The sequence below is a fragment of the Poeciliopsis prolifica genome, unplaced genomic scaffold, assembly GCF_027474105.1.
Source record: "Poeciliopsis prolifica strain line A6 unplaced genomic scaffold, Auburn_PproV2 SCAFFOLD014, whole genome shotgun sequence".
Taxonomy (NCBI): Eukaryota; Metazoa; Chordata; class Actinopteri; order Cyprinodontiformes; family Poeciliidae; genus Poeciliopsis; species Poeciliopsis prolifica.
The window spans coordinates 4,152,567-4,169,052 of NW_026562389.1; the positions used below are offsets into that span (position 1 = coordinate 4,152,567).

The window sequence follows — 16,486 nt, forward strand, 5'->3', positions numbered from 1 at the left end:
CAAGTCAGGTTTCACATGTATTAACACGACCGAGAAATGCAAAATGGATGGCAGTTACCTTCAAATATTGGTTGTCATAGGAAACACTCTGAATATCTATTTGTGGCTAAAGGTAAGGTGGTAAGATTGCGATGACTATTGAGGATGTATAATTTTAGTTTTCTTCTTATACTAATTTCATTTTTATTTGTATTACGATTTTTAAAAAGAACTAGTTTGTTGCTTCTGTGTGATAAAAACAAAGTCACCTTGTGCGGGTACAGTAGACAAAAATCATCCTCAACTTCCCTCTGTAACCTATGTTCTCCCAAGTTAAAGTAAAAAGTACCCATCCAAGATATTACTCAAGGTAGAGTAAAAACGTATTTAATTAAAGGGCCACTGTCTAATCACAACATTTGTCGTAGTATTTTAGAAAGACATAATCAGACTGATAAAAAAAATTGATATTTAAGAATTAGGGTATTTTAAAAATGAAATGCATATAATTACAAAATAATAAGTTAAAGCAAGAGAAATATATTTCTAAGCATTTTTTATATTAAAAGTAAAACATTACAGTACATTATGTAAGTATGTTACAACGTAATTCAATTTGATTTATGGTGTATACAGTATATTCATTATCTCCAAATGGCTCAGCATGTAGAAAACAACATTAAAACAACAGACTATAGTCACCTTAATTTAAGCTGCAGATGTGTGTTGTGTGAATTTTTGGTTAAGATGTTTTGTCATTCATTCCCCGAAGTTAAGCAGAGTATTCAAAAAAGTGAGAGAGAGAGGCTTCATCATATTATTACTCAAGTAAAAGATAAAAATGTTGATGCCGTGGTTGTACTAAAAGTGTGTTTGTTCTTCAGTGTTACTTCAGTAAAAGTAACGGAGTGGACATAATTAGTTACCACTCACTTCAGCACCCTGAATGAATAAAAAGGTAAGATCAGTAGATTAGGCGATATGTGTAATGCTGTGTCATTTTCTGCCACTGGGTGACAGCAACAAGCTACATTCAGATGAGGTCACTTTTCTCTGACTAAATCTGGTTTTGACTGAATATGTTGCAGTGCCTTTCAGAAGTAGTCTGACCTTGACCTTTTCCACACTTTTCCACATGACAATACAATTTGTGGTGTTCTCAAGCAGCTTTCCATGCTTAGAGAAAATCTTGTTTATTTGTTCTTCTCATGCTTGGTCAAGCAGAATTTAATACAATTTGGAATAGAGTCATAACAGGCAAAATGTGGAAAAGTGATATGCTGTAAATACTTTACATATACACTGTAGACCATAAATATTTCTGCAGAAATTATGTTGATGTTTCTGTTATGTGTGGAGCAGCCCCAGCAGTAACAACAGAGGGAAAACATTCAAGCTTTTCAGTATTTGTATTATTTACTTATGTATAACTTATTTTAGAGATTTACACTATATTTTGGAAAATTATTGTAGGAGTCTACACAGACTCAGTAAACTAAAATGGGACACAAAAAAAATTAGATGTAGCAAATCAACAGTGGACCACAGAATGGTTTTGAGAAATGCCAGATGTAAAATACAGAACAAAAAAAAAAAAATCAAGCCAGAATAGAAACTAACCACTGAGTCATGAGACATATACAGTCAACTAGTTCTTGTTTCATTAGTAGTCGTCAAATTAAAACAGCGAAGCAGGTATATTTTTATTTTCTTCCTATTACAACGTATTGTAGTAGTAAACAGCAGAGGAGTATGAGCAGGATTGCTGTGGTCTTGCTTTGATATTTCGTAAGGTTGATTTATTTTTTAAAATACTGTCTTCATTAACAGCATGGTAATGATGCTTGTTTGTGTACAATATTTTTGGCCTTCAAATGAGTTAAAGTGCTTTTGTATTCCAGGTGAACTGATTCCAGGTGAACCAAGACAGTTACACCAAAAGATCAATCGGTAAAAATGGATACAAAAAGTATGTGGATGTTCTGCAGCCCACAACAGGACATCCTAAAGGACCTATAAATGAACACTTCACTTAAGACTAGAGAGAATATTTGTATAAATTTAAGCCTTATACAAAATTTAGATCTTAAGCAAATTGGAAAACACCAAAATAAATTAAATGTTTTGCACCTATTTCTAGTTTTTAGATACTGTTGAGGGCAGATGATGCAAAGTAATTTAACCCTAAAAAACAAACTATTCAAATCAATGTGTAAAAGAAAACAGCATTGAAATAATATTTGTACTTTTGGTGAACTCTTTTGACGACAGCTCTATCTCTGTACATTTATCTGTGTATCAGACAGACTGACGTGTACTTGAAAATCAGAAGCAGAAGTCCAGCAACATTCCAGAGGTAAATCTATAAAGTAATATTACTCGATAATTCTGCTTTAAAATATTCAGATCTGCTGAACTCATTCATTCAAAGCTGCAGGGAGATGCTGCTGGTTGTGGTGCTTCTGTTGCACCGCATCGTTACAGCTGAGGCCTGTCTGCAGTGTGACCGCACCATCAAGACCATGCATGAGGACTACATCTTGTCTGCTTCCTCCGTGGCAGAACAAATTACTTTTCAAATGATTTCTGACCAAGCCTTTGTGTCGTACAAGAAAACAAGTCAGAGTCGAAAGGGAGTCATTGGTGAGACTATAAACCCTGAACATTGTAAAATTTATTTAGTTCACTTTCTCATCTAATGTATTTGTCATGCATCGTGTTAACCTCTTTTTTTTATTTGTGTGGACTGCTTGAAACAAATTTAACCCTGCTAAGAGTTACTAAATATCTACAACAACTTACTGCTTACTCATTTTGTCGGGTTCACTTAAATTAAACAAGCCAATTTTCTAGAATTAGTTCTTGTCCTTCTTCTCTCTCACACACTTCTTGTTTTATAAAGGTTTTATTGGCTTTAATGGCCTTTATTTGAGTGTTTAGACAGGAAGGTAGGTTATGAGAGAAGAAAAGACATGTGATAAAAGTTCAAACAGCCACAGCCACTGCAGCACGCCTCTCTCCCACCTCACAGAATTATTACTTTGTAATTATCATCACTGTCATCTGCAGGTGTCGCTTGTGTCAGATTTACAGGAATACCAGAATCACAATACCAAGGTTCCAGCTTGGGACTTTTGCATGTAGAAAAAAAAATTTAATTAATTGCACTAATGGTCCAAAAATAAAGAAAAAAACATTAAGAGTGGTGATATCCCTATTACACGTCAACACACTGTGGTAGTCCTGTCTTTGACAAACACAGACTGCTATTGTTGGAAACTGCTGTTAGCATAGCGCTAACAGCGTAGCTTAAGATAAAATAATAAATTGAAGCTTGTTGTGATGTGAATGGAAAGGCTGAGATTTGTTTTTCTTCATGTGTCAGATGAGACACATTACTGGTCCCAAAAAAGAAAAAAAAAACTCAAGTATAGCATTTGTACTTGGAGGCAGTATTGAGTCAAAGTACTTTTCAACACAGAAAAAAAGAACAATTATCAAGTGAGAGAGACTTTTCAACCACAAATTCCAAGTATTTTTACTAAAAGTGAGTGTTGATAGCAATTTGATATAAGTCAACTTACTATTTTCAATTAAATTCTATTTAGTATTTACAGTTTATGTGCTTGCTTGTTTCTTATTATTGTGATTTTCTGAAACATCATCACCAACACATTTGTCTTTTTTGGTTACTGCTTAGATCCAACCACGTTGTACAGAGCCAAAACTGAGTACCAGAGTGAATTTCACCGCTTCTTGAACGCTCCTCGTGTTGGTGAGATTCAAAGATAAATGAGAGGGAAACCGTTACTTAATATTAGTGAGCAACTGTTTCTGGAAGCAAAGTAAAGTGACGAGCTCAGATATTACTCACATCTTTGCATTAAATTTAACATCAGTGCAACCTGTCTCTGTTTTCAAAGAGGCTATAAAATTCGAAACCATTCAGATCATGGAGAAAGGCAGGCAAATCTTAGAGAAACACTTGGACATTTTCATTCCTAAAGGTAATCAACTTGAATAGTAGCAAGTTCTGCCTGGTATGAAGCAAAGCACTTTGTGCAAGTCAGTGCTGTGCATTAGTTATGGTTCATTTCTCTGTTTCTTTTTCCTTCAGAACTTTGCCCCAACAAGTGTGGTACGTTTGCTCTCTGATCCTACCACCTGTGTTGCTTCTGCCTGTGTAAATCGTGTTGAGTTGGTGCATGCTAACTGAACACGTGTGCATGCATGTGTGGCTTACAGGGTTTCTCAAAAGAAGAGTATTGGATTGTGTCTCTTGCAAGTACAAGACGTACGTCTGTCCAGTTGTGTCAGACCAGCTGGTCTGTGACGGTATACTTTTATTTTTTGTAGCTTAGTGTTTATATGTTGTTAGTGAGAAGGCTGAGGAATGGATGGGAGTCCTACCTATGAGACAAGAGTGCATCATTCCTGCAAGTGCATTAAAACATGTCACGGGTCTGGACATGTTTTAGCAGCAATTCGAGCAAAATGCTGCTACATGTCCATGTGCAGTGCTAATGAAGAAGATTACAGAGGTAATCCGGACGCAAATAAATAAAAGAGCTCCTGATCTGCCCTCATCTCATTTTTTTCCAGTGCATACAGTGCAGGGAGAGGAGGAAGGCCAAGTGGTATTGAATTGCTTCCTTCCATGGCATCGTTTCATTCTGGGAAAACCAGAGTACCACTACTCCAGGGCCATTGGAGAGGCAGATGCCACAAAGGTCTCTTACAGCCGAAACATGTTATTGCAAAAGGAAGCATAAATGGCACTTTAAATTTCACTTTAACATAGCTTTTTATAACCCAAATCAAGTGCATGTCCTGGTTTTATCCCATGTTTAGCTTTTTGAAAGCACATTTTTCCTGTTTGCTGTGTCACTTCCAAATTTGTATACGCAGCTGACTGAAAAGGATTTTCAGCCCTTGGTGGTGACACAAGACGCATCTATAATCCTGAATCAGCTTCATTTGGATGAGCAAGGAACATATCGCTGCTCTCTGCAAGATGAAAATGGAGCCGTCTACTATCGAGCCGCTTTCCTGCTCACAGGTGAAATCGGGTTTTATTACGTGGCACACAGTCGATGCAATGCAGGGTATTTGCAGGAAGTGAATTATGCTGTAACACTGTGAGCGCACCCATGGTTAAGATATATCTTTAAAATGATTTGACGAGATCAAGGTCAAGTTGAATTCAAAATGATATGCAAGGAAATAGAACTATCATTCACTGAATGAGAAGCCAAGAAGTAGTATTTAATCTGGGCAGCTTGATTACTGACATGCTGGACAGGTGAGTTATACAGGCAGCTTGGGAGTCCAGGAACTTAAACATGGAAAGAAGCCTCTTATTTCCTTTTTTTCTTGGTTGGTTCTCTTTAAGGTTGGACAGCTTCCCTGCCATCACCCTAATCTGTCACTCTCACTACAGATTATCTCTCAGACCAGGCAACTGGGGAACAAATCTAAAGTGTTAATACTACTTCCAGTCAGAAGAACCAGAATAATTGAAACCTTTTGGGGTTAACTCTAGACGGAGTGGAGTGTTTGTCTGTTTAGTGACTTTAGTCTGAACAAAATGCTTGGTGTTAACAATCCCTGGCCTGTAACACTGACTCACGTCTGTTTTCACTCTCCTCCTCATCCTCCTTCACAGTCGAGCCTTTGGCTCTTCAGACCCGCCAGCCCTTCGTCACTCTGCCCCCACTGGCTCATGGCGTCTCCTCTACAGAGAACCGTCTTGTGGTTCTCATTGTTGTGGTTACAGCACTGAGTCTGGCAGCGAGCGTAGGCCTCATAGTTCTCCTGAGGTGAGAGACCTGGGTGGACGAGTGGGCGGGGAATCCCAGGAAGGGTGGAAGTGGAAAGAAATGATACCGAGCAACATGAATGACAGACTAAATCATGTATCGTGAAGCAGAGCCAGCTATGATCTTAGGTTTTATTACTAAATCACGATTTATTAGGCTGAATGAACACAGCTGAACTGAGTCAGTTTGTTTTTTGGGAAAAAAAGTCTTTACTTCTTCCAGTGAGTGTTGTTAGTTATATTAATATTAAAAACCACAAGCATGTTTTTTTTTAAAATGGTTTTCCTTTAAAAGGGACTTTCTCCGTTATCCTTTCTGTAGGACGATGATGAATCGGCAGAAACAAGTCAAAGACATGAGGATCAAAAAGAATGGCAAACGCACAAAGGCCACAGTATGATGTATACAGTAATTACACTTTCACGGGACGGGAAAGGTTTCCTCACTTCTGTTTCTATGAACAAATAAATTTTACAGCATGAAGTGTCAAGTCATGTCTAGAAATGATGTGAAAGTTCTTATAGGTCTCGGTGCCATGGAAAAAAGATAAGTCACTCGAGAGTTGTAGATCTTGTTTTCATTTGGATCAGGTGTGAGCTCATATGACAGAAAGTTGGCAGAGGAACAAAAGTAGAAATTGCACAACACTGAGCTCTTTCAGCTGCATTCTGACCTTTACATTCACAAGTGATCAGCATAAATTACATACTAATTTGGGCCTTTGCTGATTCATTTTCAATTCTATTTTTAAGGGTAACAAAATAACTTCAATTATTTTTAAAACAAGGATTAGGTGAGTGAATTTGATTTTATACAGAACCTTCTTTACTCCACAGAGAGTCGACATTTTAAATACTGCGACCTTCAACAAACTCCTGGCATATTTCAGGGTGTGGGAGGGTTTTCTTGTTTTGTTTCAAATAATTTAAGGTCAGTGATTTGAGGGACTATCCCAGAGAAATAATGTCAGTCTCTGTTATTGACTCCAAAAAACAATTCTGAAGTGCAATTTTGGATTATTGTGCAATTAAAAAAACCTTCCATGATCACGTTAAATCATACTAATAGGATTTACCAGTGGTAATTCTGTAATGATCAAAGTATATAGAATAATAAAGATAACCTACAAATCTTACAATTTTACATTGAAGCTTACAAATGCAAGAACAAAATGTCGTCTGTCAAGCCAGGTGGTGGAAGCGTCATGCTGTGGGCTTGGTAATGAAGACAGAATGACTTCTAAAATTCAAAGTTGGATGTTCCAGAAGGACAAAAGCTTTCAAACATATCAAAACTGCTTTAAGAATTGATAAATCAGCCCAACATTAAGCCCCTGGAATAACTTTCAGTTCTACAGAAAGCGTGAGGACTATGTATGAAAGCCAAACCCATCCAAGCAAATCATTCAAATTACATGAGTCCTTCTGTTTCCCCAGAAGGACATTCAGATTTTTACCAGGAAACTGAAAATCTGTTAACTGGTCACAAGTAATCAAATTACGTTTGTGCTGTGGTGACATTGAGGTTTAGCATGACTCATGTTCGGAGGCCTTAGTCCTCAAGGAGGCCATCACAGGCTCGAGTCGTTACCTTATGACCTTTGGGAATTCCCACTCTCAAATAAGGGTCGATAGAGAAAATAAAACCTTAAATAAATAAGTTCATCGAAGTACATTTATTAGATAGATTACATTACAAACTTGTAGTCCTGAAAAAGAGAAAAAGACGGGTATCTTTTCTGGAGGTAATCATACCAATGTCTCCAAAATACTGATTTATATCTTACTGCATTGTGTTTATTAAGTTAAACAAATAAGTTCGACAAACCTAATCTGATTACAGGTGACAAATTAACACATTTTTTATAAGTTGGAGCTTGATTCTCTTATTTCAGTGTACAAATTTTGCAAAAGGTCATTTCAACTAATATTACTAGGATTTAATGTATTTAAGTGTGTTGTATAATTTTGCCTGTGTGTAGAAGAAAAACAACCCCATAAATTTCAAAATTGCTCACCCAATTGTTGCTTTTAAAATTCACTGAAGTTGCTATCTGTGCCTGGAGTGAGTAGAAGTTAACTTTTTGATCGTAATTGCACCAGAGCGTATTACAAATCCGACCCCAGCATGGACACCTCCTCTTCCTCCCCCAGCCAGATGAAGTGGGGCTGTGTGGCCACGTGGACATCCGAGAAGAGAATCAGGGATGAGGAAAATCTCCTGGATTAGTGTTTTTCAGATTAATAGCCCCAGCCACCCAAATAATCCTAAATAATCCCTCTGGTGGGAGAAAGGAGATAAACCCAAGCAGCAGATGTCATCAGAAGTTCTGTTGATGTTTGTTTACTCATGTATTCATTCAGAGAAAAAAAAATCAACAAATGTGACTGTGAATATTAAGTCTGTCCTGATTTCCAATCATGACTGTTAACTGATCCAGAAGAAGCGTCTCTTCTGATCTTTGACTGTGTTTACGAGGCAACAGTGGTTCATATTTTGTATGCTACTGAGTTAATTTGCTTCCTGATGCCAGTGTCAAGTCACGTTTCCTGGAAAAACAGTCATTACCAGCGACAGATCTAAACCAGTCTTTCAGCAATATTTAACGGGGGAGGAAAATTAAATATCATAAACTGAAAATGAAATTAACTGATATTAGATGAGTAACCAGCACCAGGAAATCACCTTCGAAATCACAAATGGCACTGAGAATTTTTCAGAAATTTTCTGACAAAGGCTTGAATATGTGTAGGTAGTTCTGAGCTGTGACAACAGAGGTTGTGACAATACAAAGTGAGGGTGTGTGGAGGTTGTGGTTTGTCTTGATGGTGACAGGATGTGTGTCTGCTGCTGCTGCTGCTTCCTTTGGGGCTTGCTGACATGGGGGAGAGGAGTAAAAAAAAAAGAAAACACTCTTAAAGACACCCACACAAAGACTCTCACGTCACAATGTTCCAGCCAAGCAGCCTTCAACGTCTCACCAGTCTGACTCCATTGTGTTTAAACCCACTGTACATGCTGAGGCTACCGTAAGCACACTCTCAGCTGCTCTCCTGACAGCCATGATGAAGTGTGTAGTAAAGTGTGCTTGAGTGTGTACACTGCAGTGGATTGAAAGTGCTGCCTCAGCTGGGAGACGGGATGACAAAGTGGTCGCGCTACCGGAGGAGAAACAGGCAGCGGTGAGGGGAAGGGAAGTGGGAGCATGAAGAAAGTTGGAGTCAGAGGTTTGAGTGGGAGAGAATCATGTGGGAAGGCAGAGTAATTTCAGTGTGGGCTATGAGGAAACGAGGACAAAGATGTGAGATTACAACCTATCATATGAGCAATACGACAGTAAACATACAGACACCATACTGATAGTTATGGAAAGACATCTGCATGACTAGTTCACTAAAATAGAACGTCTGGCATTTAACGTCCTTGTTATTTGTGTTTACTGAAAAAGTTTTCATTGAAAATTACTTTTAAAGCACCAATTTATTTCAAGGATGATCTGAGACTCTGTACAAGCAAGAAAACTACGTACTCTGTTTTTAAGCAATCCAATCAAAACAACTCATTCCATTGCATTCCCGTAAATTCACGTTGAAAGACACCTAAACAGTGATAATCAAATGATCATACAATTATTCTACACAAATTTGAAAAATACTTGATTATAAGTTTTCAATTCAAAGCATATTTTATTGGTTTTACTACCACTTTTTTCTTTAAATACTCGCCTGCTTATATTGTTGCATCTGGTTTTCAGTTTTTACCTGTTTTAACCCAAAATATTTATAAATCTGAAGTTTGTAAGTGTTCATCACAATGGTGTAAAGCTACAAAAAGATTAATACAAATAGTTTTTATTTGTATTAATAAAAATACACTTCTAGCTTTGTCTACTCAAATCACCCTTTGAGAAAAAAAAAAACCTTTTCAACAAATGATTTAAAAGATCAAACATAACATTTCATTCACCGATAATGAGTGTGAACTACACCACCCTCTTTAATAATAAAAAAAAGAGTTTATTCGATATTGGTATTTTATTAATTAACAACTTGTTTTTGTTAATTTTTTTTGTTTGTTTTGTTTTGTTTTCTTAATTTATTTTGGGTCATAAATATCCATTATTTCACATTTGTCACCAACTGAGCAGGAAAAGGAAACTGATTTCTTTACTAAACATTGCAAACCCCTAAATATCCATATTTGAATGTTTAAAATTTCACCTACAGATCACTTGCAAAACAAAATACAAAATACATAACTATTTTAGTCAGTTTGATTAAAATATTTTCTATTTATTGCATTGTGAGTATGTTCACAATACTGCATTCACTGAGAAATGTTGTCATTGTGACATATCTTCCTCTTTCCCATGACGTTCATCATAGAATAAAAATACATTTCCTATATTTATTGCTGAATAAGGCATTGTTTTATTTAGACTTGCTTACGCAATAGGCTTCAATGGCGGTCCTGTTTTAGTACACTTCACTGAAATCATGTTATGACCTTTGTGATGACAAATGTTTTTGCACATTTATTTTACTTTAATACTAAAAACACTCAAGATAAAGTCGTTAGTTAACATGTTTAGTATCGTGCATTTCTTAGTAATTGATATTTTTTTATAATAAATGTTGCATTGTACAGTAAAATCCGGGTAAACATTTTGTATTAGACACAAAGTCTACAATGGCATAATTTGAATGTAACATTTCCCCTTTCCCAAAAGTGAATTCATAATAGAAAACAAACAGGAATGAACGATGGAAAGTGTAACATCTGTTTGTGACAGACATGGACAGAGAAACAGGGCAGATTTGCAGTGGCTTAGAGCTCCAGGGGATTAATTTGACCCAAATGATAGCCACAGCCTCCAGCATTTCCTCTGAAGGCTGCAGCTCCACGCTTCCAACTCGCAGCATCACGTCACTCAACACAAAAACACCCTGTGACCCCAAACGACCACGTGCGCAGTAGGAAAGTTGAGCTTTACGTCAGTGTCCATATGAGGGCTGTCGGACCAACCATATTTGGCTGTTCCGCCTGTGACGTTGCTGCCTCTTCGGAAAACGGGGCGGAGTCAGCGCGACCCCGCCCCTCTGGCGGCTGTTATCAATGAACAACTGAAACTATGAAGCTGAAGACGGTTCTGTCCGCCTCAGGGAGAGTCCAATTCCTCTCTCCACTTACTCAAACTCAATGTTTTTGCAGTTTTATTGTTTTGCATTTACCACTATATTGTTTAGTTGTTTTTTTTCTTCTTAAATAAACACCTAGTTTTTGTGCACTTTTTAAAAGTTTTTTTTTAAGTTGACTTTTTACCTGTTTCAAACTTTTGCGCCATGGCTTCAAGCAGTGTAACACTAGAAATAACCACCAACGAGCTGGTCCACATCCTCAGGACCCCACGGGATCAGTACACCTCCAGTGGGTGCGTGGTGCTGGACTGCAGACCTTTCCTCGACTTCTCCACGACGCACATCTGCGAGTCCCGAAACGTCAACTGGAACTCGATGCTGCGCCGCAGGTCCAAGAGCTCGGTGGTGGCCCTGGAGTGGCTCATCCCGGACAAGGCGCTGCTGGGCCGGCTGCGGCGCGGAGAGTTCTCCCCGCTGGTGGTGGTGGATGAGAGGAGCGGCTCGTTGGCCGAGCTGAAGGCGGAGAGCGTGGCCCAGATGCTGCTCACCGCCCTGCAGAACGAAGTCCAGACGCAAATCTGCTTCCTGCAAGGTGAAAGCATTTCTCATTTCTGAACATTTATTGATGAAGAACAGTCATTTGCTATGGTTTTTGTTTGGCACTTTCACCAGGCATAGTAATACTGTGAATATAGAAAATGGAACAAAATGATCAAATGTTCTTATTTCCTCCTACATTATATAAGACCAGCATTCTGGTCAAATGTTTCACTAAGCCAAAACTCTGATTGACCTCCATTTTAGGTGGATTTGAGGGATTTTCAGAGGCCTTTCCAGATCTTTGTTACCACTCTGGTGTAAACCCCCTCCATTCAGTGGAACCAGAGCCAATAGTGACAGGCCGGAGGACTCCAGCATATGATCAGGTATGTCAAGAAATCCTAATCAGTGCCTCTAAATGCTATATTCCCAAATAAAAAAATCAAATGTGTTGATGAATTGTTTGTTCTAATCATTTCCAGGATGGTCCGGTGGAGCTGCTGCCCTTCCTGTTCCTGGGCAGTGCCATCCACTCGTCGCGCAGAGAGACGCTGGCAGCAGCAGGCATCACAGCCGTCCTCAACGTGTCGTCCACCTGCCCAAACTTCTACGAAGGAGAGCTTCAGTACCTCCGACTCACTGTGGAGGACACGCTGGTGGCCGACATTAGAGCCTGCTTTCACACAGCCATCTCGTTCATCGGTGAGGCCCTTCACCTTCTGCTCTGTGACCTTAAGGCATTTATTTATTTATTTAAATCCCAGTTTGAACTTTAAGCAACCAGATTTTAGAGGGCAGAGAAACTCAAGTGACCTAATTTGATATGAAATGCAACATAACGCTTTTAAGCAGCTTATGTATAAGAGATCATTTTGTAGCTTATTGGTAAAATATAATCTAGTTACAAAACAACTGGATTATTTTCCACAAGTTACAGATGAGATTCATTCACTCCTAAACTTCGCCCTTGTGTCCAATTGAAGACATGTCGTCAGAGGACTAAATGTTTACAAATCATGATCAGAATTTACTGACTTCACTTTCCCTCACTGTGGGTAAATCTGCAGTGGTAATGGGTCGAAAGAAACATGTTAGCAAAGTTTGTCCATAACCCAGACGCAGTTTTTATCAGAGTTTTTACTTTAAAGCCTGAATCTGTTGGTTTACCAGACAAGTAAAGCTTTCGGCAGAGTAATGATTGATTTAAAAATGTGTGAAAAGAACTGAATGTTCTAAATTGTGTTGTTTTTTCCGGTGTTACCCACAGACTCTGTGAAAAAGAGCGGCGGTCGGGTGCTGGTGCACTGTCAGGCAGGCATCTCCCGCTCAGCCACCATCTGTCTGGCCTACCTCATGCACACGCAGCGCGTCCGCCTCGATGAGGCCTTCGACTTTGTCAAGCAGCGGCGCCACGTCATCTCCCCCAATCTGGCTTTCATGGGACAGTTGCTGCAGTTTGAGACCGACATCCTCTGTCAGGGATGAGACGAGCGATGTCTTCGGCTCAGATTCTTATCAGGACTCAACAAATGATCCATTTGTGCAGAAAATGGTTCGTTTAACAAGGACTCAGAGAAAAGCTACTTGTGTTGCTGGCATCACATGTCTGGATTTCTGTTTAAAGCAGAAAATGACAAATATATTACTGGTCAGACAAACTGTTGCATTTTAGAAACCTGCTGAAGTATTGAAGTTAAAAATGACGACAGTCCAGAAGTAGCAGGTTGGAGCAGTTACTTTGTACTTCCTCTTAAGTTTTACCGGTGAGGGAAGTTGTTCCTGCTTTTCTGGCAGTGTGTTTTTGTTGTGTGTATGTGTGTGTGTGTGCTAACTTAAGACTGATGTGCCTGTTTATTTGAAAGGTCTGCTTTTGCTTTCATACTGAAGCCACTGTGACATCTTTCAGACAGCACCGCTAGCTACTTAAAGCAGTAGTGAACAATTCTCAGATTTCTTCCACTGACGTTATGAAAATGCACTAACTACAGCCTGTTTTAAGAGACACATTGGCTGGCAGCAGTTTTTTTTTTTTTTTTCATTGTGTAAATAGTTTTTAATTATTTAAGGTTTGCAATGACTGTGTTACAGTTTTTGATATGTGTTACTGCACTTTAATCCTGCAAATTTCAATCTATTCTAGTTTTTTCTCCACTCGAATAAAAACTTGCAGGAAAACACATTTGATTCTTGTACTCCTCTTACTTTTCCATAAACACACCTTAGCCTGTCTATTCTGGTACACCTTAGCCTGTCTATTCTGGTACATCACATCATTTTTCTTCAACACTGCCTCTGCAGAGACAAAATAATCCCGAGAGTATTGCAGTGGTCTCCCAGTGCGTGTTGCAAATGCATAACTTCACACACTGACTCTGCAGCGCTCCTGCTGAATCAGGGGATTTTGAAGCTGTTTGTTGCTGCATGTTTTGGAGGATTATCCTGCAGAGAGTGGATTTTACAGTCTAAAGTCCTCTTTCACCCCTAACACGGACATAAAAAGTTCTATCTGCCCACTGGAATTGTGTGAACAGCTTTAGAGATTTAAGTTTAGCAGAATGTTCTCACCTAGTTTGGAAAGTCTTTCCCAAATTTCAACAGGATATTTAAAGTGGATACTGTTAAAGTGTACTTCCAAACTGACTTTTTATATACATTATTTCAGATATTCAGCTTTAGCTCTAGCAAGATATTTTTCCACTTTACAGATGACTGCCGTTTCTCTTCTCATTTCCATTTCCATCCCATTTTAATGTTTCTTTATGTGGAAAACATTCCATGTGTGACGAGTCAAAAGTGGAGCTTTTTGGAAAGTGTGGGTCATGTCACACCAGGTGGGAAATTACCAGAGCATTTCTGGAAAAGCAGATGAGGGTGACAGAGGGAAGCATTTCTAATTAGAATTTAGTTTTTTTTTTTTGTTTTTTTTTTGTTATAATTCCCTTCAGTTCTAAGGAAAATAACACAAAGACGTTTTGAACTTGATTTGAGAACATTTTTTTCCGCTGTTTGTTCCATAAATATCAGTAAATAAATAAAAATATTAAATGCTATGACATAAATTTGACCTTTTTAATTAGAATGTTGTTCAAGAACAATATCTATGTTTGTGGCACTAATGATGTTGTGCCATGCAGTCGCAGTCATATAGTTACCCAAAAAAAAATTATTTTTTTTCACGATCTTTGTTAACACCACAATAATAGAATAAAATGTCAAGTCTACTTGACTTTAAACACAAGAAGTACTTGGTATATGCAACAATTGAGCACATCTGTGTCTTAATAGCTAAAATGACAGAATAAACGTTTCTGAAATGGCCTAGTCAAAGCCTGGATATGAAGCAAAGTTCCTCTGCAGTGATGAAAAAAATTCATAACCAGTTGTCACAATTGCTAGATTTTGTTAAAGGTTAGGAATAATTAGTTTATAGTAAAAATCATTATTTGAAAACTCAGATGACCTTTGGGTGATTTTAAAATTTGTTTGACGATTTGAAACATGTAACGTAACCAATGTTTTTTATAACACTGCACACATTAATGCCTCATCTCTGTTAAAAGGTCAGCTCCAACCACTGCCTCATTTTTTATTATCGGGCCACCCACACTTATTTTTACCCATGGCCAAAGCAAAATCCCCTACTTCCTCTCATTACAAGTAACTGTTCCCTAATTTGACTTCTTTCTTCCATGTGACACATTTTTCCACCTCTGGCGCAGAAAAATGCCCAATGGGCTTTGGAAAGACAAAAATGAAAAAATAAAAATCTTTGAAATATGAATGTTTACTGATCTTTCTATGAAACTTAAATTTCCACTTCTGCACCTTGATTTCAATTTAATCACAATATTCTCAGCAAGCCTTGTTATGGCTTACAGAGGTGGAGAACAAGATTCTCCATCTTGTTCTTTTTCTTTAAACAACCTTTGTAGAAATAAAGAATGAAATCTTACTACATATCAGGTGAGCTTCAGCGGTTATGTGAAGCAGAAAACAGCATTATATATTTTCTCTTCTGATTTAAAATGTTTTAAAACAACCTACATTTCTAACATACAAAAAAATTCTGGCATTAGTGGTAAATTCCTAGTTTGACTTGACTTTGGCACAAACATGTAAAATTATGAGGAACAGGTTTTAATGTAAATGTTTGAGCCTTCAACTGAAAAATGTGGAGAAATATGACTCCTCATTTGATTACATGTAAGAAAGTAAGAATTTCTGTGTTGATTTCCACAGACAACATCATTAGATTTAATGGCAGCTCATTTTAAAAAACTTCTATGTAACATGTTTTCATGTCCCAGTTTATCAAACTCCAAATGTTTATGCTTGGAATAGAAGAACAGAAAATAAACTTTTTGCTTCAGCATCTATTTAGCCATCAAATGGTTGTGACTTATTGATTTTATCATGCCTGTCTCTCTTTGCTGCACTTCTAAAACTGAGTCTTTGGAGATTATTTTTACATTCTTAGCCATTCTGGTCATTATTTGTGATGACAAGTTAGATTTTAGTCTATTTTTAACCAAGTGTCCAGCTGCCAGAACAAGTGGGCCTGTGTGTCATGTCATATTTATACATCAATCATGGATTACTAATTAAAAGGATCAACTCAAAAAGGCAGAAGTTTAAAAAAAGGCTCTGCAAAAATCAGATTTTTTCTCATCATCATACACAGTGAGAAGCTACATTTATTTTATATTATTACAGCATTTTGTTGTCAAAATAAAACTTGGACTTGTCAAAATGTTTCAATTTTGACAAGTGTTAATATTTTAGTTGCACATTTTACAGTGTGTTAATTATTGGAGCTTTGTCTAAGAGAGATTATCTGAAAAAAATCGTAAAAATAAATCTGCTGTGGCTCACACGTGGAACATCTTCCCTCCTGACCTTTCAAAAGAAATAGCAAATTCATTCAAGTTGATAACATTTAATGAGTAAAATTTACAGTCATGTTGAGTCAAGCAAAACAACACTTTTTCAAATTGCTTGTGTTTCTGTCTG

At 37.7% G+C, this 16,486-nt stretch overlaps 2 protein-coding genes across 4 annotated transcripts; both read left to right on the top strand.

The window, feature by feature from the left end:
- Positions 1-8: 8 nt before the first annotated feature.
- On the top strand, positions 9-6,228 carry LOC129366099 (izumo sperm-egg fusion protein 1). 3 transcript variants are annotated; one of them, XM_055039711.1, is made up of 13 exons: positions 9-112; positions 864-937; positions 1,881-1,929; positions 2,282-2,335; positions 2,411-2,622; positions 3,680-3,754; positions 3,903-3,986; positions 4,097-4,117; positions 4,225-4,314; positions 4,582-4,709; positions 4,888-5,038; positions 5,645-5,798; positions 6,120-6,228. In XM_055039711.1, exons 5-13 carry the CDS (start codon positions 2,421-2,423, stop codon positions 6,196-6,198), a joined length of 984 nt encoding a protein of 327 aa, XP_054895686.1. In that variant the 5' UTR covers positions 9-112; positions 864-937; positions 1,881-1,929; positions 2,282-2,335; positions 2,411-2,420; the 3' UTR covers positions 6,199-6,228. The 3 variants fall into 3 exon arrangements, with proteins under 3 accessions (XP_054895686.1, XP_054895687.1, XP_054895688.1); XM_055039712.1 differs by having other exon boundaries at positions 2,417-2,622; XM_055039713.1 differs by lacking the exons at positions 3,903-3,986; positions 4,097-4,117; positions 4,225-4,314.
- Positions 6,229-10,928: 4,700 nt separating this feature from the next.
- On the top strand, positions 10,929-13,655 carry dusp2 (dual specificity phosphatase 2). Its single transcript, XM_055039023.1, has 4 exons — positions 10,929-11,528; positions 11,741-11,862; positions 11,959-12,178; positions 12,744-13,655. Exons 1-4 carry the CDS (start codon positions 11,141-11,143, stop codon positions 12,959-12,961), a joined length of 948 nt encoding a protein of 315 aa, XP_054894998.1. The 5' UTR covers positions 10,929-11,140; the 3' UTR covers positions 12,962-13,655.
- Positions 13,656-16,486: the final 2,831 nt, after the last annotated feature.

What these genes read in the sequence shown, in the direction of transcription:
- dusp2 (XM_055039023.1), top strand. Translation starts at nt 11,141, where the DNA reads ATGGCTTCAAGCAGTGTAACACTAGAAATAACCACCAACGAGCTGGTC. An exon ending in GGACTCCAGCATATGATCAG is followed by an intron (nt 11,863 to 11,958) that starts GTATGTCAAGAA and finishes AATCATTTCCAG; the next exon opens with GATGGTCCGGTGGAGCTGCT. An exon ending in CACAGCCATCTCGTTCATCG is followed by an intron (nt 12,179 to 12,743) that starts GTGAGGCCCTTC and finishes TGTTACCCACAG; the next exon opens with ACTCTGTGAAAAAGAGCGGC.
- LOC129366099 (XM_055039711.1), top strand. Translation starts at nt 2,421, where the DNA reads ATGCTGCTGGTTGTGGTGCTTCTGTTGCACCGCATCGTTACAGCTGAG. An exon ending in ACTTTGCCCCAACAAGTGTG is followed by an intron (nt 4,118 to 4,224) that starts GTACGTTTGCTC and finishes TGTGGCTTACAG; the next exon opens with GGTTTCTCAAAAGAAGAGTA. An exon ending in GAGAGGCAGATGCCACAAAG is followed by an intron (nt 4,710 to 4,887) that starts GTCTCTTACAGC and finishes TTGTATACGCAG; the next exon opens with CTGACTGAAAAGGATTTTCA.